Consider the following 21,796-nt stretch of genomic DNA (forward strand, 5'->3'; position numbering starts at 1 on the left):
TACGACGCCGTGCTACCTATCATAGGCGATGAGCATAATGACCAGAAAAGAAGTAGTATTTTATTAAAGGGATATAAATACAACAAAAAATCACTATCTTCAATTTCATTTTATTATTTATACTCTGAGCTGTGCACGATACCTAGAAACGCTTTTCAGCGACTACGGAATCGATCTTGGTGCTAGCGAGACACGTTACTAGCTGAAAGACCATCTCCACGTAAAGCTTGATCTTGTGGGGAAGCCCTAAGCCAGTGGTTCTCAATATTTTTAGACGCACCCCCTTTATGATACTAAAAAAATTTCGCTGCCCCCTTATCGTCATATCACAAAATGCAACCAGCAGGCTTGCAATCCCAGCGGATAGTTTGATGGCATGGAAGGTTATGACTGTTGATGAGAGCATTCGATAATATGAATTCCGAACTAGACATAAAATTAGAATTCGATGTAAATAGCGCATGGCGCGAAAAATTTTCAGTTGGCCGCAACTCTGCGACCCCTTCAGATGCTATCACGCCCCGACAAGGAGAGGCGCGCCCTTCAGTTCGAGAACCACTGCTCTATGTCGTTTTCTAAGCGTCTCGTTTTGGCAGTGTTTGGGCCATTACACGTCAACGCAATATGCTCAGCCCATTCATATCAGCTGATTATTCTTCCTCGATGGAATGCTGTTGCCATCGCCAAAGCCGTTTTAGCTAGTGACGTTGGTCGCAGGAGAATAGCTTATTTTGAAACAACATCAATATGTTGAAACCGTAGTCAATTTCAGAATTTCAAATTGGTTTTCTTAGCTTTCTTTCGAAATCTCAAATCAAGTGGCGGGCCGCAAAACATGACCCCGCGGGCCGCGTGTTGGTGACCCGTAGTTTGGAATGAGAAAAATGAGTGTATTATGAATACAGAAGTGAGTTGAACCTGACTTAAACTACATACTGAATAGTAAATCACTATGACTCGAACCGTTGCCCCCGACTTGGAATTGACTCGGTGGTGAACTGAAGATGACTTGAGTCGAAACTATAAAGCAGGGGTTCTCAACCCGCGGCCCGCGGGCCGCATGCGGCCCACAGACGATTATTTTGCGGCCCGCGACATCTTTCATTGTGAACGCAATAACTATTGACACGGTATTATTATGGAAGACCGATGTGTCACATTTGTCGACGAACAGTTGTTGTAACGAAGCGTAGAAGCTTGAAATGACAGCGCGATAGTTTCTTCTGGAGTTATATATATCGCCTGATCGCAGAGAAAACGTTGCTAGCTAGGTTTCAAGCCCAGCAATCCATATTTCGAGGCATTTTTACAATTGCCGATGACGTGACAGACGCATTGTTCAAAATTGCTAGGAATATAGGCTAGCTAAACCCAAGAATCTGATAGAGGAGGTGTGACTTCAATAAAACTTTAACGTACTGTGCGAATATTCGCTGTTTCCGGAACTTAGCAGCAAGTCCAACATTAGATGACAAACTTTGAAGCTACAGTTGTCTGATTCAACAGTCACCAAAAGAATAACTGCGATCTCAGTCGATCTTTTATCGCATGTTCTGAAACACGTTGCCACGTAGACTACTTCAGCCTTGCATTGGACGAATCCATCGACTGCACACAGATTGCATAGCTAATTATCCAGGTGCGTTTCATTAGAGTGGACATATTTCAGAGGAAATGTTGATGGGGCAAACGTGGGAAGGGGACCAGTGAAAAGCATCAACTTGACAAATCTGACTTCTGTGACTATTAGTGTAGGGCTCCAGCCAAGGAAGGAAAGGAGAAGAGTTGATTGGTTTGCTTTGGTTTGGTTTGTTGATTGTTTTGACCTCTATGACGAAAAAGTTACCGTAATTATATACTTGCTCGCTCACACATTGAAACAGAGAGCTCGGTTCTCTGGTGGGAGGAATTGAAGGGTGCATAACTGCATACACCGACTTGGCAACGAAAGCAATGTACGCTCCATGAAGGGATTTACTTGCGCCACTTGCAGATAGATATTCTCACACAAAAAAGAAAACTGCAAACTTACGAACGCTCTCCATTAATGCATAACAATGTACTAAATGCCCGTATAAGACTGGTAAATAGGCTACAGTAGCCTGAATTTAATAGTAGCCCACAAATACATGGCGATAATGTTCTGCGGCCCGCAGCGTCTTTTGGTGTTAAAATGCGGCCCGTTATACGAGGGAAGTTGAGAACCCCTGCTATAAAGTAAGATTGACTGTGACTTGGTTACAACCCTGTGTCAAACACAAATTCCAGTACGCAGAGCAATAGACAGCTGTCAGACTTGCTACAATACCATCAAATCAACTCGATTGCAAATCTCATTTATTATAAGAAATACAACATAGTTTGGCGGACAGATCGCGAAACACAAGCAGCATCAGATAGCACTCCAGCAAACAAGCGTATCTTGCACCTAGAGACGTCAGATAGTACTATTTCATCCCGCAGTTACTCAAACGAATGAGACAGCAACCGATAGATTATGCTTAACGAGACCTATTCGCTTGCAATCCTTATCAAAAGAAGGTAAAAAGTATCAAAAAAATTTTCATCTACGAATTCTAGGGCTCAAGAGATTTCAAAGTCGGGCAGGGGTGTTCTTTTACGTCAAATAAGTGGAGATGGTTAAAGCAGGGTCTGGGCAAAGGATTTGAGTACTCATTCTATTGACTCGAGTCTGGGTGAGAGTTGATTCTTCCGAGTACTGAAATTATGAACTCCATGAGTTAATTCACCAACAAAAATCATAGTTTCAATACTATATTCCACTGTGGTACCCTTGAAACCTCAATTTGTCGTATGACAGCGTAAGATCATATAGACAATGCTCCGCACGTTACTGGAAATTTTATACCTGTGAAGTCGCGACGCAACGAAATAGGAATGGTCGAAAAACACAAGACTATGTTTAATGTAATGTAGCACTGGCATATTTTTAGCGGTGGTCTAAAAGCAAATTTCGTCACCGTGAGATCCAAGTAGCTTATGCCCATTTTTTCAAATTTCGAGGTCCAATCGTCAATCGAGTTTATGTATAATTTTTAATTTTTTCTTAGCCATGTTTATCAAATTGCGCGAAAGTTAATCGTGGCCAAGATACTAGGGTTACCATATTTCGGAAATCTGAGGAGAGGACTCTTTTTCAAAATTTTGAGACTTCCAAAACCGGAGGTAAATCCTGAAAAAATGGTACGTTTTCAACACTTCATGGTCGGTCGACTAAAAAAAAAGGCAACTTTCCGGCTCAGCACCCGAAATACAGCTTTTCTTTCACACTATCTGTTGGTTGACTAAAAATGAAAAAAAAACTGCGGCTCAGCTCTCAAAATATCCAGTCGAAGTATCTCGGTCGAATTTTGCGCTATATTTAACCAAAATTCTCAAAAAAGAGGACATTTGAGCGCTTTCAAAAAGAGGACAAATCGTCTTAAAAGATCACGCATGGTAACCCTATAAGATATGACCAAAAGAAAATGAAAACTTTCCATAAGTTTTCTTAAAATGTGATGAATGGAAATAACCTACGTGATAATGAATGGTACTCAAACACTCCCCTAGAAGCCAAATACTTGATTCGCGATTTTGCCCAGCACCACAGACCATCTCTGCAAATAAGTAATCCTGTCGCCCCGAAGTCGCTAAAGCCTGACAGTTAACAAGCCACAGTCGAGGAGGCGCCTCGAACGGGGCACCCATGATTTACTGATAAAACTTAGCAGTGACAAATAGGCGCGAAGGTACAGTAAAAATAATTGCAAACCGAACCCTACGCGTCACATTCTCAAGGACAGTAACCGAAGCGGTTGCCTCAAAATAGTTATGTACAAATCCCAGATACGCGGCACGTATCGGCCCTCCAACTGATACCGGACTCTTTACTCTTGTTGCGCGAAATTCAGGACACGTCCATTTCTTCCGTCTCCTCCTCTTGGTTTCCGTTCGTAATCCCGTTCTTTTTACCGGGGACTTTACCTTCCTGTAACATAATTTTAAGCTGCTCAATCTCCTCCAAAGACTTCGCCTTCAAGATTGCTTCTTTGATGGCCAGTTTCTCTTTGTACGTAGCCGCAGACATGATGGAATCGGGTGCTTTTTTGGTCGGTTTTCCGGGCGTGAAAGTCTTTGCTTTCTTTTTGGCTTGCTCTAGTATTTCCTCGCCTTGTTTAGACCCGAACAGGCGTTTCGCTTCGTCTCGTTCGCGCTGTTTCACTTTACGAAAATCCAACACACGAACGTGTGGCATTCTGTGGATGACGTACAACCTGTATTCTTTAAGATGCGTCACCGGATTGCGCAGCAGGCTTAAAAACTCTAGCTTATTGAAACCGACTAAATTATCTAAATCGGCAAGCTCCGCGATTTCGTTATTGGTCATGTACAACTCCTGTATGTTCGGTATGTTCTTGTGAATGTTTTCTTCGATACGTACTATCCTGTTGTTGTTAAACAGTAGCGATTTCAGTCGGTTCATGATTGGAAAACCTTCGAATTTACGCAAGTCGTTGTCGGAGAAATCAATCGTATCAAACTGATCCATGGCGGCCCCCAAATTTTCGATGACAGGTATTTTATACCCGCGCAAAATCAATTCCCTGTCCCTTATGGGATTGACATACTGGACGGCTTGCTCGATTAAATCCGAGGTTAACTTCACCATGATTACGATCCAATCACAATTCAACGCTGACTCGAATATATCATCACAGCTAATTCGATCTGCAAATAAAAATAGACGACGATTACAGGGTAAGGACATGACCGGGCCGAAACTCACGTAACAAACATTTGAAAAGCGAAAATTTCACGACAGAACATCAAAAATATCGTATCAGGCATGAAAAATTAGCTTTTTCGATCACAAAACGTTTTCAATTATACTTTTTCGCCCCGCTTGCACAATAAAATTCGTCATAATGTGGACAACAAATCTACAATCAGTGGCTGACATCACGATATTTTAAATGATTTCTTCACATAACGAAAACTACAACAGTAGAAAAGCGTGCTCACAAATGCTCCTTATTTGGAGTGCATACTTCTTTGGCGCGTCGCACGGAATCACATACTCGCTTCGAGAGAAAATCGACACCAACTGACATGATTATCTTAACGGAATTATTTTCAGATCGAGCAGTTCCCAAACTTTTGCCGAGTTATAGTCCGCTCATTAGGACCAACATATCTTTATCGCCTCGCCAAAAGCTAGCAATAATTAGTAGGCTAAAAAATACTTGTACATTCCTCTAGTGCTCAAGTAGGCTTTGTCAACTTCTTTCACTTATCCAAGTATTTATGTTCATATACCGCTTAAACTTGAACAGTTTTTTTTTGTGAAATACTAGTGTTTCGCCAAGTTTATATCGTAAAGAAATTGGTAGTTATTGGACACATATTATCATATTATCATTAGAATTAATACTCGGTCCAGATTCGAGCACTCAAAACAAGCTCTACTTGTCAGTGAAGATGCTAGTTATCAGTTTTATCAGCATCGTCTCAAAATAAAAACCGGACAGCCTGTTGCATAAAATTTTCACCCCAGTGGGGCAAAATCAACCAGTTTGGAAACCACCGGGTCTAACCATGAAAAATCGAAACCAATTTTTGACATCGCATCGATATATCAAACGGCTTCACGCAGCTGAAAATTCACCAAATAGTTTGATCGTATCAAAACGTTCTCCAATCTCACAAATCAGTCGAATGCGACTGTACAATCACGATTTTTAGGTTTAACATTGAAAATCACTCTCTAATCCACCCCGGGCGGTCTTTCCTCGTTAAAGATGTCCTGCCCGCGATACGAGTCCGTGCCAGCAGCGCCACCCTGCCCAGCACTACCACGATCATCCTTAACCTCTGTATTTTTAGCCTGCCCCGGCGATTTCACATCTCTCTGCGGCGGGGGTGACTTACTACGCGGCCCCGGGCTCCTGCTGTGCCTCCTCGGCGTCCTACTCCTGCTCCTGCTCGAACTGCGGCTTCTGGACCTGGACCTGTCCCGGGGGTAATAATCCGACCGGAACCTTTGCTGGGGCTGTCCGCCGTAATTCTGATTCCTGTTGTTCCAGCCCTGGTTGTTCCAATTGTTCCACCTGCCCCGGTAGCCCCCGCGGTTGTTGTTATTATAATAACCACGATTGTTGTTGTTATGGTACCAGCCCCTGCCCCGGTTGGGGGGGTAAAAACCTCTACCACGGTTTTGGTTGTAATAATATCCGCTGTTGTTATACTGGTTTCGGTTGTAGTACGCCGGGCGGCGATCTCTGCCCCTGTCCTCCCCAGAACTAGACCCGGACCGGCTGTACCTCCTATGGTCGTCACGGTGGTATTTGTGTCCCGGCGCTTTATCGTCGTCGTAAGCGGCAGGGAGAGAACAAGACCTGGACCTGGACCTCGAGCTCGACCTGGTCGACGACCTGCTTCTTTTTTTCTTCTTTTTTTTCGCTTTTTTAGGCGGGGCACTAGACGCGGTGCTCGACGCGGACCTAGACCTGGAACGGGACACTGAAATTTTTTCCGAAGAAATTTTCGGACCTTCCGAATCCTCGGTCTCGATTTTCATTTTTTTCACCCGTTCAGTTAAGGGCGTCCCGGTCATGTGTTCCACGACGCGTCTGGTCTGGACGCGGACCTTAAACTTTCTGACCGCTTTTTTAGTCAAATCGATTCTCTCCTCCGTTTCCTGGGCGGGTTCCGCCGAACTGCTCCCGAATAGCGACACAAATCTGTCTTCGTACGAAGCAGACGATGCCAAATCATCGGTAACAATGTGAGAAAATATATTTTTAAACACAGCGCCACCATCTCGAGGCACAATCGACCTCACGTGCGAAATCGGCAAATTTTCGTCAATATCTCTCATCAAATGATCAGGTTTGGCTTTCTTATTCAGCTCCTCATAAGCTTTCAAGTCTTTTTTAGACTTGATGCTATCGTATTCCAACGGGACGGCCACAATTTTTTCCACAGACTTCTCCTTTTGCTTTTTCTTCTTCTTCCTGCCTCCCTCGTCCTCTTTCTGTTTCTTTTTGCTCTTTTTCTTCTTCTTCTTCTCCCTCTTGCGCTTCGGATTTTCAGCGTCTGAATCATCGCTGGTTAAAGCCGCAGGATTTTTCCTATCGGTTCCCGAAGATTCCGGTTCCTTACTCACTGATTTGCTCGGTTTATTGTCATCTCGTATTGTTTTCGCATTGTTGTCTGCGGTTGTTATCGTCTTGTTGTCTTGCATTGTTGTTATCGTCATTTTGTCGGCGTCTCTGCTTATTGTCATCTTAGTTTGATCTCTTTTCTCAGTAAATCCAGCAAATTTTCGAGTTTCCACACCTTTTTCAACCTTGCGTTCCGAAAATCCGGCCTGACGCCCCAAATCTGCACTGTCCTGGTCCCAACCCAAAAGCGGATCGGCCCTCTTAGGCTCCAAAACCATCCTGACAGGTTTAGTCCCGGTAACGGTCGTGATTCTCTGCTCATTAAACTGGTCCTTGTTTCTAGACATTTTACCGGAAGGGTCCACCAAATTCGGGATGGACCTGCCTTTGATTTCCAGCTCTTTCACCGGGGCAGGCGCCTCCGGCGGGTCAGGCGTTTTCTTTTTAGGCACGCCCCAAGACCCGGCAGGTTTCGGCTTGAACCTGGTCTTCAAAACCTCCTGCTTCTGCGTCTGCTTTGGCTGGGACTCCATTTTTTTCAGGTTGTCCGTGTGGTCTGCCGCCGAAAAGGGCCAGTCGTTCGGGTCGGCTCGCGAAACTGCCCCGCCAACATTATCATCAGTTGGACCAGATTTCAAACCCAAATTTTGAGTGCCCGCGCTTTTCATATACTGATGAGGAGGTGGGTATGCCGTTGACGGTACAGGCGGCTCAACTGGTATCGGCGGGTCTACTGATTTCGGCGGGGCAACCTGGTCCAACACAGGTTGAAGTTGCATAACTTGTATCAAATTACCGTCAGGTCCTGGAATAGACACGGGGACTAAACGCATCGGTCTACCATCCGGACCCAATACTTGCATCTCCCCAATCGCGGGTAAAGCCGGGGCAGGTGGTGGGACCGGGGCTGGTTTTGGGGGTGGTGTCACTGTGGTAGACTGATACTGCCCGAGTGGGTATTGCACGGTCTCGATTGGGTCCATTTTTTTAGCGGGGTTACGATATGGCTCACTGGGTTTGGGTGGGGAAACACCCATTTCCACACTTTGATTATCATCATCATCATAATCGGGGGGTAAGTACTTTTCGTCACCCTCTGTCTTTTTGGGTCTGCTCGGGGCTTTATGTATGGGGCTGAACGATGAATCGGTGGACGGATCACGCGAAGAGCTGCGTCTCGCCGATTTTTTGTGGCGAACGTCGCTTTTCGATTTTTTCTTCTTCTTTTTCACCGATTTTTCCTCCGAATAATCGGACGATTTTCTTTGCTCCTTCCGCAATTTTTTTCCTTTCGACTTCAGCAAATATTCGCGCAACTTGTCATCGTCCCAACGATCGAAGACCTCGTCCTCTTTAAGCTGAGTTTCGATGCTGCCGCGGTGACCCGGGGACCCGTCCGGGGTCTCCCACCGACTGCGTGTAAATGCGGATGTCTGCGCAAAATGAATTTGTTTTTCATCCTCCTCAACGTCTTCCTCCGCCTGGGCCGGTTCGGTGACCATTTCAGTCGTGCTAGGAACTGTCACAGACGATTTCGAGTCATCATTTTTCGCTACAGTCTTTTTATCTGCAATTTTTACACTTTCAGATACTTTCGCAGGCGATCTGGACTTGGTCTTACGTTCGCTACGATTTGGGGCGTTACTGCGTTTTTTGTCGCGACTCTTGCTTCTAGACCGCGATCGATCAGATGATGATGCCGAATCACGGCTGTCATAAGATTTCGATCTCGATCTTGTTCTAGACCTGTCACTTCTAGAGCTGTACCTTCTCCGATCATTCCACTGATTACGGTGGTTATTATACGGACCGCGCCAATTCCCGCGTCCGCGATTCCACCTCGGGTAATAACCCCGATTATTATAATACCCTCGTTGATTGTTGTTATATCCATAATTCCGATATCCGTAGTTATTATTGTTGTTGTACGGGCGATTCGTGTTGTTGTAGTTCTTCGGGGTACGCAGGTTAGCACCGCTTGCAGTCCGTATAGGACTTATGGAATCATCTCTAGCGCCACGGCGGCTGTATTTCGGACTGCGGCTAGCAGACCGAGACCTCGAGCGGGACTTTGAAGACATTTCAAGAGTCCGGCGCTCAAGCTTCACAGTCTATCATGTTAAAACTGCATTAAGTGTGAGGAATAAGACAATATTTTAGGAGATTTCTTGAAGGAAAAGAACTTCAATACACAATTGATTGATATATTCATATTTAAATGAACCTGAATATTTTAGGCTGACGCTGGTCAGGGGTAAGCGACAGCAACTAGAGAATTGGAAGGAACATTGCATATCAACAATCGTATCATAGGATATGACGTCATCACGTAATCTCAATATACTATTTTTAGATGGCACAGACTCTTCCTATTTTGTGATACGATTGTTGATATACAATGTTGTTTCCAGTTCTCAACCATGTAGCAATATAAACTAATCAGTACAGCGAGAATACTGTATCAGCATTTCTTACGCCTGCTTAGCTGATCCGAAATCAGGCTAGAGCGTAACAATGCTTTTTCAGTCAGCCTGTAACCCTTCGATATGTCACTGCGTGCAATAGTCGTCAAATTATAGATCACTAACCTATGGATAGATGTGCCGGCTAAAAGCTGCATAGTTGGAAGCCATATAACTGGCGACCTTAGCACTCAAATGTAATAAAACTGGTCTTAATCGAAAGCTAAAGCCGCACTGATTCCAAATTTGCATATTACAGTCGGGTCAGGGCAATGAAACAACTCTGAAGTATCTGTCAAAGCTGATTGTTCCGAAAATTGGAGCACCAGAACACAATGACCCGAACAATTGTCAATTTCATCGACCGGTTATTCGGAACAATGCCGATTTTCAGACTTTGACGGTTATTTCTGGGTGGTACCATTGCCCTGACCAGATTTCGATTTGCATTTTCGGAATCAGTGCCACACTAGCTTTCGATAAAGGCTAGTATTATTAAATATGAGCCAGCCCCGACAGAGTTGCACGTCTCTGCGTAAAGGTGAGCAGTCTATGGTCAGGTCAGCTCGATAGCACGCACAAAGACAATAATTCTATTAGCAATATTAACCGCCTAACAAATTTCTATAAATCAACTTTGATATTTACAATTTCTTGGTTTTAAACCAATCAATGGATTGGTTAATATATTTGACCGCGTCTTGAAATAAGCTGCCAAATATAATATGTACGCGCCTTGAACAGAGCAAAATATTATAATTTACATTCAAATATTCAAACTCTATTGATTTCGAAATGACAGTATTTTTTTGATAAGTTTGTTGTCTCTTGCCCTTTGCTATAACATCTTGCCTGATACATTATATCTGCTGGGAGCCCTTTGCCTAAGATTACAAGACATTTCATCAGGACATTTCAACAGGAATTTAACTGACTTGTACAAATTATACAGTCAGTGTGAAACGATGAAGCATTAATACATTCACACATCCAATCGAGGTTTTATACCAACTACGGTAATAGTTCTAAACTGTAATTGGGGTACATATACTTTGTGAATGTCGGCAATGTCGCGCAATGTCCGCAACGTAGGTAGTAGGTACAATATACGAACTTATACCGTGCAATATACTTATATACAAATAATTATAACTGATATTATACTTGACCGATAGCAATGTCGACGATGCTGCCGCAATGTCGATAATACCAGCCCAATGTCGACAATGCTGGCGCAATGTCGATAATTCAGCGCAATGTCAGCAATGTCGCCACAATATAGGTACAATATACGAACTTATACCGTGCAATATACTTATATATACAAATAATTATATCTGATATTATACTTGATCGATAGCAATGTCTATGATGTTGCCGCAATGCTGATAATACCAGCGCAATGTCGACAATGCCGACATTGCGCCGAATTATCGACATTGTCGACATTGCGCTGGTATTATCAGCATTGCGGCAACATCATAGACATTGCTATCGATCAAGTATAATATCAGATATAATTATTTGTATATAAGTATATTGCACGGTATAAGTTCGTATATTGTACCTATATTGCGGCGACATTACTGACATTGCGCAGGTATTATCGAAATTGCGGCAACATCATCGACATTGCTATCGATCAAGTTTAATGACATATAATTATTTGTATATAATTATATTGCACGTTATAAGTTCGTATATTGTACCTACTACCTATACATTGCAGACATTGCCGACATTGCGCGACATTGCCGACATTCACAAAGTATATGTACCCCTGTAATTGCCTTGCAAAGAAGTATAATAGTAGCGTTCCTTCAACAACCATTATAGAAAAACGCAAGCATTGAAGTGACAATGTCAATGTGAAATGACCGAACTATAAGATATAGTTCTATACACTCAAACGTAAAATGCCTTAGTATGTTCTCAATCACACTCATCAGTCTACACAGTATTTGATCACAGTTTGCCAAGCCGATTCGTATAGCCGCGAAATTCGGATCGATATACCGTATACGTCGATACCTGAACGATAATCTTTTCCGCTACGCGATATACGATGGTTCGTGAAAGTCATTATTCACTATTGAGACATTACCGATATAATTATTATCAACCTCGTCCTTCAGATAATTCTTCCCACAATCCCACTAACTGAAATTTAACTAGTCAATATGGGCATATTTTCAGAAACAAATCATACTACTAATGAAGTAATAGACCAACCACGCTCTTAATTTTCCGAAGTTTTCATCCTGACATTTCCGAGTAGCGCGCGATCCAATTTTGCAAACCACGTCCAGCGCTGTCATTTTACAACGTCGGGTTGCGAATTTATGGCTCGTAACCATTTCCTTGTCAAATTCAAGTATCAGCCTCAGCTCATTAATTAATTTCATCATTTCTACACGCCACAAGACTGCAATACAATCAAAAGATGGAAAGAGTCGAAACGACTTGGTGTAGTCTTTGAAATGAGGCACCCACTTGAGCCTAAGCCCTGTAAAAAGGCATGCAAAGTTTGCACATCGGATGGGAAGAAATAAAGGGATAACATTGAACGTAAAAACGATATTATGTTATTTTCAAACCTTAAAAAAGTATTAAATGCTTTTATTAGTTATTATTACGAGATTTTGGATGAAAAGGTTCATAAGATGCTTCAGTCTATCGAGCCAACCGCTAATCAGTGCTAAGGAACAGATGAAATATTCACACAGTTTTCCGTGTTGGTTCTAATTTTGCATTGGTGTCCGATTTTGTAATTTTCGTCTAGAGTCCTGCATAAGATAATTTCAAATCATGGTAGATCAGTCCAGAGGGCGAATCAAATAGAATAATTCAGTCGACCAATAAAAAGAACCTGGCATGACGTTTCGTGTCATGAAATAGATTTTTGTTAGACCGCGAAATCTCCAATGTTTGAACGAAAGTGTTGGCGGCGGATTTATTTCTCTATTTGATGCCCGACTGAAGACGGTATAAGCGTTTGAGATTCGAGGTTGTTCTGGCGATAAAGTGTTATTCCGGTACCCAGGAACATATTTTAGATTATTTATAGAGAGTAATACCATTGAATCATGTACTGACATCAAAAAACTCAAAGTTTCCTCAGGTTCTCTCAGAGATGGAAATCCGTAGGCTACCGTACCGGCGTACCCCCCAGTTTTAAGTTAACAACCTTCTTTTTACTTCTTTTCACTGTATACACAGGCTGTAGTTTACTTGATGATTTCGTATCCCTTCACTGCAGCTTGGGTCAAGGTTTTTTCATGTAATGATATGATATGATCGAATTATTAATAATTTCATTAAAATGAAACTGATACTGTTGCCATTTATCAGTATGGCTTACTGTGCAAATGCGTCATAATGCATTATTTCGCGCCATGCCGAGCAATATACCACTAGCCTATACCATTTGTAGATTTTATTTTTATAATGATAATTTATCATTTGCTGTTACTTCTTGTAATGTGCTGATCTGTAGATGCTGAATCAGTATATTAAGTGTAACTCGTATATGGCCTCTATTCCGATAATTCCTTTTATTGTACAGTGTAAACTTGCGACACATCTAGCATATAGATGTCATTGCATATCACCTGGCCTATTATGGCATCACAATTAAATGTGATAATGCGCTACACTCCAGAGTGGAACGTCAATCCCAATTTTCCAATGAATTACTTGATTACTTTATGCAAGAAACCTTTTGTCTCGCACAACTCGCCGAAAATAACCACTACCAGTAGTCTGAACAACACCCACCAAGTAATAAAAATGGAAATTTCAGTTTAGCAGTGTTTTTTATTTATTTTAATTCTGCAGATTCTTATCTGAGTAGCTAAAAGCAAAGAATTAACAGAGAAATTCTTCGTTTTATCAAGTACTTGCCTGTAACTGAAAAAAATGGTGCGGCACACGTCCGGAGAAATTTCATCCGGACATAAAAAGTCTCTCCTAAAAGCTCGTTTGATACAGAAAAGGACGGCTGCATCGAAGGACGCTACCCTCAAATTAGATTCTTCCCTGTTCAACCAATCGTTTTTAATGCGCAAAGCGAATTCCATGAAGAAACAGAACCAGCGTATCATTCAAGAACTGGTGCAGTCGAGGCAATACACTACGAAAGTGGAGAATATGAATCACATGTTCCGCAAGCAGCAGGCAGACCTTTTAATAAAGTTGGTGCATTCGGAAGAAGCGGCAAAAAGACTGTTGGCCGAAAATAACACGCTGAAAAATATGCTGAAACAATACGGTCACAACTTTGCCACGCAGAGTTTGGATGCATCTGATTGTGCTGTCAGTCCTGATAAGAATACTTCACTCGTAGGCTACAACAGCTTGCACCGTGGAAATGATGACACATTTCCGTCGTATGTTTGTATGTCTGTGTTAGACAACACAAGTTCCGACCCAAAACCATCACCACAACGCCAAGAGAAGGTCAACTCTGAAATAAAAGATTTGGAACGTTCGCAATCTCCTAAACCACCACCATGTTCTAGCGATGAAGATTCACACAATACTGCCGTTAACGAAGCCTTTGACGATAGCATGATGTCTTTGAAATTATCTGGAAGTTCAGAATCGTCATTTTTAAGCAACTGCTCGTCAATTGACGACAATTATTCGCACGATGATAAATCCAAAGAAACAACATCGTTAGAACAACCTGTCATCGTAAAAGAGCAAAATAAGGTGATACCTGGCCAAAAACGGAACTCAAAAACTAGAAATGATGCGAATAATAGCCTAGCACCATCCAATTTCTCGAATATTTTACAGACAGATGATCAGGACAAAGAAAATAAGACCCCAAAACCAAAAAGACCGAGGAATTCCAATAAAGAGCAGGATAAATCCGAATCTATGATTTTACCGACAGAGGGTCAGGACCAAGGAAATATGGCCTCAAAACCAAAAAGACCAAAGAATTCCAATAAAAAACGGGTGCAATCTGATTCCTTCACGGTTTTACCGGCGGATTGTCAGAACCAAGAGAGTATAGTCTCAAAACCAAAAAGATTGAATGATTCCAGCAAAAAGCAGGCGCGGGGCAAAGAAAATATTACCTCGAGACCCAAAAAAGGGAAGATTTCGAATAAAAATCTGGACGAATCCGCGTACGACTTGTTCAGCATTTCAAAAGACAGCTTTATCGTGGATGATGACAAGAGAGTGAAGTTACCGTTGGCAGAACGCAACGGAGAACCAAGGCGTGCGTCAAGGGCTCGAAAGACTGTTTCTTACGCAGAACCGTCGTTGCACGCAAAACTGAGACGTGGAGATAAATTTACGGACGGCTCGATATGCAAGTCGTTTTCGCCCCAAAAATCAAAGCGAAAAACTTGCTGAGAAATATAGGTTTGGTGACAATATTGAATCGATAACACACTTTGAAAAAATTTGGTGTCGTTCGTTAAAAAATTTCGGTAATATTTGTGATGTAACAACATGGCAGTGGGGTAGTCAGAGAACTTTTAACCTTCAACTGCTAGACTTGGAATATTAATATATTTCTTATAGCTTACAGCCAGATGCAGCCTTTCTAGTTTATTCCATGCTGTAAAGTTTTTCAAATAAATGTTCTGGAAGTTTTGTAATTTTGCGCTGAACAAGGTTGTAACCAAGTCGCAAGGTTCCTAGTCGCAAGTCAATCTCACCGTCATAGTTTGTCTCGAGCAAAGTAGAGTCATTCTCAATTCACCACTGAGGAAAGGACGTAGTTTATTTTTGTCATTGATGTTTTTTGCGGCATATACACCGACTCATGATACACATACACACGATCAACGCATATGCATACCATGAGTGCGTGATGTGCATATGCCGCTGGACAGGGAAGTGCAGATATAGCCTTTACGGCTTTCTAAGTCATGCACCACCCCTCCATGCTATCCCAGTAATTCATGAGCGCCAAGCAGCGATGTCATGGATACCAGTGTTACTAATCAGGTCTTTGGTCTGACCCGGCCGGGGATCGAACCCACGACCTGCCGATCAAGAAGCCGGACGCTTCACCATTACGCTATCTTGTCGGTCAAGTCCAAGTTAGCTAGTAGAGGTCCAGTCCGAGTCAAAGTGTTGTGACTCAAGTCCAAGACATTGTGTTCACTCTTCAGTTTTGAGAGCAATCCGTTTCAACCCACTTCTTGCAACTCTGCTCGAGTGATAGAGAATGGCTCGCATTCATAATATCGTAATTTTCCTCAGTGTCAACAGTTTCTGGCCTTATTTTCCAAGTATCAGTCCTGGTAGACGAAATACCAACAATGTGGTAACTTTACTATTCTTTGAAGTTACAATGAAATGTCTGTCTTGACTGTCCTAGTGTCGCGTCATATGACTTGGCTCGAGTCATGCGCAAATAAAAGAATGGACTCCAGTCTACTCATTTTACGCATTTGAAGAAATGACTTGAGTCAACAACAAATCGTGACTCGAGTCATCACAACCCTGTTGTCACCCAATGCTTGAATGAATATAGCAAGTTCAAAATGTTTAGCATCTGTCAGACTTGGACAACTGGTTAATTTTAGGTGTCTAATGAGACTGATGGAAGGAAAATGCCGGAAATTGTCATTTAATTTCTGCTTTTCTTGAAAATCCTACGGGACAACTGCATTGTGCGAAGCCGGCCGAGCTAGCTGCGCACATGCTCAGACATTTGTGCTTCTCATACTACTGCGAAGGAATTTTCATTTGATATGAACTTAACTTGATGTTTGTTACATTTCTTTCTAATGGGCTACTGAATTTATTGCAATTTCCAAGGTTGGCAAATTCCGCAATTCTAATCTAATGTGAAAAAAGACTAGCTTTATTTCTAATTCAGATTCAGTTGTTGTTTGTTTCTATAAATAGGTACAGTCGATTTCTCTATATAAATGCTAAAAGGAGGGGTATTAATTATGTTTAAAGCCGTCCAAGGCCGCTTCTGAAAACCTGGAAAGAGAATTCTTGCAGACTAGCGTCAAACGCATGGATGAATACCCGTCAGACAAGGATATTTATCTTGAATTCTGCTGGTCAAAGCAGTGTAGGGATCAAGTCACTACCTTCGAGTCACGAGTCATTGGACATATTGACTCGAGTCAAGTCAATCGGTTTTCGAAGGCGACTCGAGTCAATTCAAGTCAAGTTGCCTTTACGAAGTATGAGGCATCGTAACGTCATTGTATTTTGCTAGCTGTCTAAAATGCAGATTGAGTGTTCATTGATTTTGAACCGATGAACGGATATAGAGTTAATGTACACGCAAGTAGGCGCTGTATCACTCACATATACGTAAAACTGCATAGCCTCAGTTCATAGATACCAGACAAAATAGAGAATAGAGAAACGGATTGATGAGATACAATACATTACCCATTTACAAATTGATTTGACATAATTCGAGCCTGTGCCAATGGTTGAGGACTTTATATAAACTATATTCGAATTCAATTTCAATAAAACAAGAGGTTTGGCTAATGTAAGACCAGAGAACAGAAATATTTATAAATTACTTTACTATACTAGTTTGCGACAACGTAAGCTGTAATCACTTCGTTTGCGGTCGATTTATTTGTGAGAGAACAATGGAGGCTCGGTAACTCGCACGATCATTAAATGATTGATGGTCGCTTTCACGGGTTACACCAGCGTTTCGCGAACAATCCTAGCATGAGCAAAATACAATGATATTTATCGACACCCATTACTTGATGACTTGAAATTGACTCGTGAATTTTGCTCCGAGTCAATCCTCATTTCTGATACGCCGAGTCAAGTCAAGTCATTTTAGCAAAGTGACTCGAGTCATACCAAAAATGTGACTCGAGTCATCCCAACACTGGGTCAAAGACCTTTATATATCGTCTCTGTGAAGAGTAAATTTCAACACAATTTTACTAACATCGAAACAATGGCCCATATAGTCAAGTATAACTAAATCCAATATTTCTTGGCGTGTAGGCTAATCCTCCGCAAACTTGTGCATTAAGTGCTGAAATGTATGCAGACTGAAGAGATATCACATAACGATATAATAATTGGTTGTAGTTATGTATCTATTAAGTTTTTCTCAATGTATAGCACTCGCCAATCTGCGCCTATCAATACAAAAATAACCTATATAGAATCTATAGAAGTCTTTGTGTATACTTTTGAATTACCTGGATGGTAAGATCCAGAGGTAGGCAAGCCACCTTTAAATTTTCGTTATAAGTCGCCTACGTGTTTTCGTGCGGTCGCATACATCCTCTCATGTTTGATATGCGGCCCCGGCATCCAAAAAGGTTCGGAATCAATGGTCTAAGCTAGGGCTTGGCAAAATCGAGTACCTGAGTGATTCGATTCTGAATCACGGAAAATCCTTCGAGTCGAGTCGAGTAATCGAGTATCACTCATTATAACGTCATAGCAGAATATTATTTGTCAACGTTCAAATATGTACCTTTTAAGCGACCACAAAGAATATAATGCTTGTTATCCATCATATTAAAGATACTTTGTTATTTTTTCGACCATACCGATTTCATTGCACTTGGAGACAATATTATGGGATGATCATGACTTCAGAAATGTGCTATTTCCAGTAACGTAACTTTGTAGGCTACTTCATTTTTCGTATGCTGCGATACGGCCAATCGAGGTTTCAAGGCTTCAACAGTGAAATTAGCATAAACTCGTTGATCGTTGATAAACTCCTTGTTGATAAATCAACTTTCAGTGGTGAGGAGCGTATAATTTCAGTACTCGAAAAAAATCTTATTTTACTACCTGACTCGAATCATTAAAATTAATACTCGATTCAGATTCGAGTACTCGAATCATTGTGCCCAGCCCTAGTCTAAGCTATAACCATTTCAGTGATCAGTGCAGGTAAGAAAATCCTACTTGGGCACCCCTAAAAAGTAGAAGTTTTTCGTTACAGACCACCTCTGCATGACTTGTGTATATGATTATAATTATCACAAAGGGGGAAAGGGCTTATTTCGCCATCTCCATATTTCACCACAGCTATTGAAAGTCGGCGGAGGATAGTACGGCGTCTGTATAGAGCCTGTCACAATTGATCTGGACGCCGGCGTCGCTTCGCGTCCAGTAGTCAAATCTCATCCCTGTTCTCGTGGCTTGATCATACCTTCATGCAGGATCCAGATACTCATCTATACCTGTTATTCGTTGTAAATTACCACAGTGGTTCATACATTTTTGAAATTTATTGCCGCAACCAGAGCCTACGTATTTTTACTAGGCCTAGCACCAACATAGAACAAAAAAATCGTTTAATCCTACAACGAACAATCGAACATAAACCTATCATTTCAGTTTAATCATGTCAAAGAACCGAAAACTCGCAATATCATAAAAAGATAAGACACTCACCTTAGCTTAGATGTTAAAACATGTAAATAAAGGCATGCACATTGCACACTGGACCAGAAGTAACAGCATATAGCATAAACAGTACAAGAGATGAAAATGAATTATGCTGTCGATAGGGCGCAGTTGATATGTCACGTCGTGATTTGGTAATTTCGAGCACAGTCTCAGATAAAAGCATTAGCATGGGCACTTTTCAAACTAAAAAACATCTAAGCAACATATCAAACATTCATATTTAACACCATTAGTCAAGGACCCAATTACTGCGCCACGATGACCGGTAATTGGAACGAATGTTGCGTTATTAGGGGACACGAAATCAACAACTATCATCAACCAGATTATTATTCATCGGCATTATCTTTTCTCCACTTGATTCTTCTGTTCTGGAACCATACTTTCACGACCGTCTCCGAAAGATTCAATTCATCAGCAATCTTCGTGCGATCCGCTCCCACAGCGTGATGCTGCTTTTGGAATTCCTTCTCCAGTCTTTCCAGCTGCGTCTCAGTAAACACAGTGCGGTGCCTTTTCGATTTAGTATCGCCTTTCAGAGGCAAAGAGGCCGGTGTATCTTGTCCGTAGTTAGAAATAGGCACGGGCCAAGGTACCGGTGACACGACCGGCGGATACCATTGCAACTGAGGGGCGTGAGATGGCATCAAAACCCATTTATACGGAGCGTGCTGATAGTTCGTTGTTTCACCCCAGGGATATAATCCATAAGGATCTCCAGCTGTAGGAATCCCACTATGCACAGGATGACCATAAAATCCAGAATTTACTGCTTCAAACTGCTGCTGACAGCCATAAGTTGCAGCAAGGGACCGGTGTTCTTGATTTTTCGAATCGATTGAATCAGATGATATGTCGCCGTGATACTCTGGAGTTGTAGGTGAGGCTGTTCTTTCGTCTTCACTTCGATCCTCGATGTTTCTAAGCCCCGCATTTAGTACCTCACTTTCACTGGCTATCCCCGAGTCTCGTGAATCGGGCTTAGTAGGCCGGGCAATATCGCATTTCGAAGATGCCACATTTTCCGAATCGCATTCTCCAATCTTTGCCTCGTTTGGTATCGTATCGCTGCCTGGATCCTGTTCTGTTTTTGGCACGCCAAGAACGAGCGTGGAAGACACGAGCCTTCCGTTTTCAATGTAAGTCGGGTCTTCAGATTCTTTCGGAGCAGTATAGTTGTCGTACGGGCCAAACCCAAATAGCACGCTTCTTCGTTGGTGCAATATCTCTTGACTTTCCCAAAAAGGCTGTAACGCGTTTCGGTACGGAATCATTGTCGCAGATATACAATGCTTCTCTCTAGCTCTTCTCAATGAAATAACAGAACTGCTACATTTTCACTGGCTTATATATTCTGGATATTTCGGAATATCCATCCTTTCATGTAGGTTATGTACAGGGTTGATATCGTCAAAGGCACCGGTGGCATTATTAGTTCAAAGCACTTGCTTAATTACCGTGTAATATCATCGCTCGAGCGATTGAACATCTTTGACGGTATAGTTTGTGTATAGTACGGGTATCTTATTTGATGGGGTTTAATCCCTGGTGTCATTAATCGCGTTCGTCTGATGTACTCGGCTAATGATGATAACTAATTCCATCACCTTATCGCATGCATGTAGTCGATGCATGACCACCGCCCAGACCCAACCGCATACTATGTGCGGCAGTGTGACTTGGATTAGATATTCAATTGTTCCTGGATCCATGCGTCGTTGATTCCAAAGCAGCCAGAACAAAAGACTGCTTGCGCGTGACCTATTCAAGTTGCAGGGATCTTTGCTTTTAACAGAACAGCCGACAGTCAGGTTATTGATTCCACGCAATCGAAAACAATTACAGATTCATCTTTGATTGTGATTGGAACTCATTTTGCGTACCTACTTGATCCGATATCTGTCGTTTAGATCAGTGGTTCTCGACCGCCGGTCCCGGTCCGTCAAATATATCAGATTAATATCACAATTCCTAATTACAAGAAGTTGTACCCTTTTCTAGAGAGAAATAAAGCATCAGATTTCAAAGTGATTCAGAAATTTGGAACGCACTTTTTGCATGGTATCGTAATATCGGCCTAAAATTGACAGTCTGCTTTGGACGTAGCGCACGTCACAATGCTGCAAGTAGGAATCTGTTTAAAAGTAGTCAATCCTATATGACTAATGCGTTTTAACTAATTTCGGTAAAACTTGACGTTACGAATTACCGACATTTTGCAGTAGAGTAGAGGCTAGGGAACAGCTAACTCGCATATCTTTCAAGCGAAACCAGACAATGCAACTGAAGTTAGTGGTTTCAGCAGCACTTCGTCTTGCAGAAACTTCAATAACCTATATAAATCCTTCATACCTCACACGACAAATAACAAGAAGAAGCATACAATGAAGTTTCCAATATTTACTATAGTTGCATACATCTGTCGTAATTGTAATTTGGGTGGATTTTGATAATTATTGAAGGCTTGCCAGTCAGCAGCACTTATTTTGAGGTTTTACCGATCCGTGAGGTCGAAAAGGTTGAAAACCACTGGTTTAGATTATCGCGGTTAATGTTACTGAAAGTAAAATCTATGAAATTTAGGAAAATACCAGTATTCTTTGCTCAATTTTATGCTTAAAACTTGGGGTGATTGTCTCTATCGGAAGGCCTGTATCGTCCGCAAGGCAATGCTGGCTCAAAAATGGGATTTGAAATATGGACGAGATCGGAAGTTCGCAAGCTTTTTGACCACGCGCACAGGTAAAAGCTCAAAATAAATATTGC

General features: G+C 41.9%; 4 protein-coding genes across 4 annotated transcripts; 1 reads left to right on the forward strand and 3 right to left on the reverse strand.

Annotated features, from left to right (window-relative positions):
* Nucleotides 1–2,320: 2,320 nt before the first annotated feature.
* Nucleotides 2,321–4,771, reverse strand: LOC145436430 (U2 small nuclear ribonucleoprotein A'-like). Its single transcript, XM_080313776.1, has one exon. It carries the CDS (start codon nucleotides 4,769–4,771, stop codon nucleotides 3,911–3,913), a length of 861 nt encoding a protein of 286 aa, XP_080169902.1. The 3' UTR covers nucleotides 2,321–3,910.
* On the reverse strand, nucleotides 4,731–9,866 carry LOC145436428 (uncharacterized). The gene has a single exon (XM_080313773.1). It carries the CDS (start codon nucleotides 9,245–9,247, stop codon nucleotides 5,768–5,770), a length of 3,480 nt encoding a protein of 1,159 aa, XP_080169899.1. The 5' UTR covers nucleotides 9,248–9,866; the 3' UTR covers nucleotides 4,731–5,767.
* Nucleotides 9,867–13,466: 3,600 nt separating this feature from the next.
* On the forward strand, nucleotides 13,467–15,246 carry LOC145436431 (uncharacterized). The gene has a single exon (XM_080313777.1). The coding sequence runs from the start codon at nucleotides 13,547–13,549 to the stop codon at nucleotides 14,996–14,998; it is 1,452 nt and encodes a 483-aa protein (XP_080169903.1). The 5' UTR covers nucleotides 13,467–13,546; the 3' UTR covers nucleotides 14,999–15,246.
* A 3,741-nt stretch (nucleotides 15,247–18,987) lies between these two features.
* LOC145435340 (uncharacterized) lies at nucleotides 18,988–20,519 on the reverse strand. Its single transcript, XM_080312626.1, has one exon. It carries the CDS (start codon nucleotides 20,302–20,304, stop codon nucleotides 19,360–19,362), a length of 945 nt encoding a protein of 314 aa, XP_080168752.1. The 5' UTR covers nucleotides 20,305–20,519; the 3' UTR covers nucleotides 18,988–19,359.
* Nucleotides 20,520–21,796: the final 1,277 nt, after the last annotated feature.

The sequence above is a fragment of the Botryllus schlosseri genome, chromosome 3 (genome assembly GCF_051294905.1).
Source record: "Botryllus schlosseri isolate E-star chromosome 3, Bs_hap1, whole genome shotgun sequence".
Classification (NCBI taxonomy): Eukaryota; Metazoa; Chordata; class Ascidiacea; order Stolidobranchia; family Styelidae; genus Botryllus; species Botryllus schlosseri.

Excerpts from the sequence above, each read along its gene's own strand:
- LOC145435340 (XM_080312626.1), bottom strand. The coding sequence starts at position 20,304 with ATGATTCCGTACCGAAACGCGTTACAGCCTTTTTGGGAAAGTCAAGAG.
- LOC145436431 (XM_080313777.1), top strand. The coding sequence starts at position 13,547 with ATGGTGCGGCACACGTCCGGAGAAATTTCATCCGGACATAAAAAGTCT.
- LOC145436430 (XM_080313776.1), bottom strand. The coding sequence starts at position 4,771 with ATGTCCTTACCCTGTAATCGTCGTCTATTTTTATTTGCAGATCGAATT.
- LOC145436428 (XM_080313773.1), bottom strand. The coding sequence starts at position 9,247 with ATGTCTTCAAAGTCCCGCTCGAGGTCTCGGTCTGCTAGCCGCAGTCCG.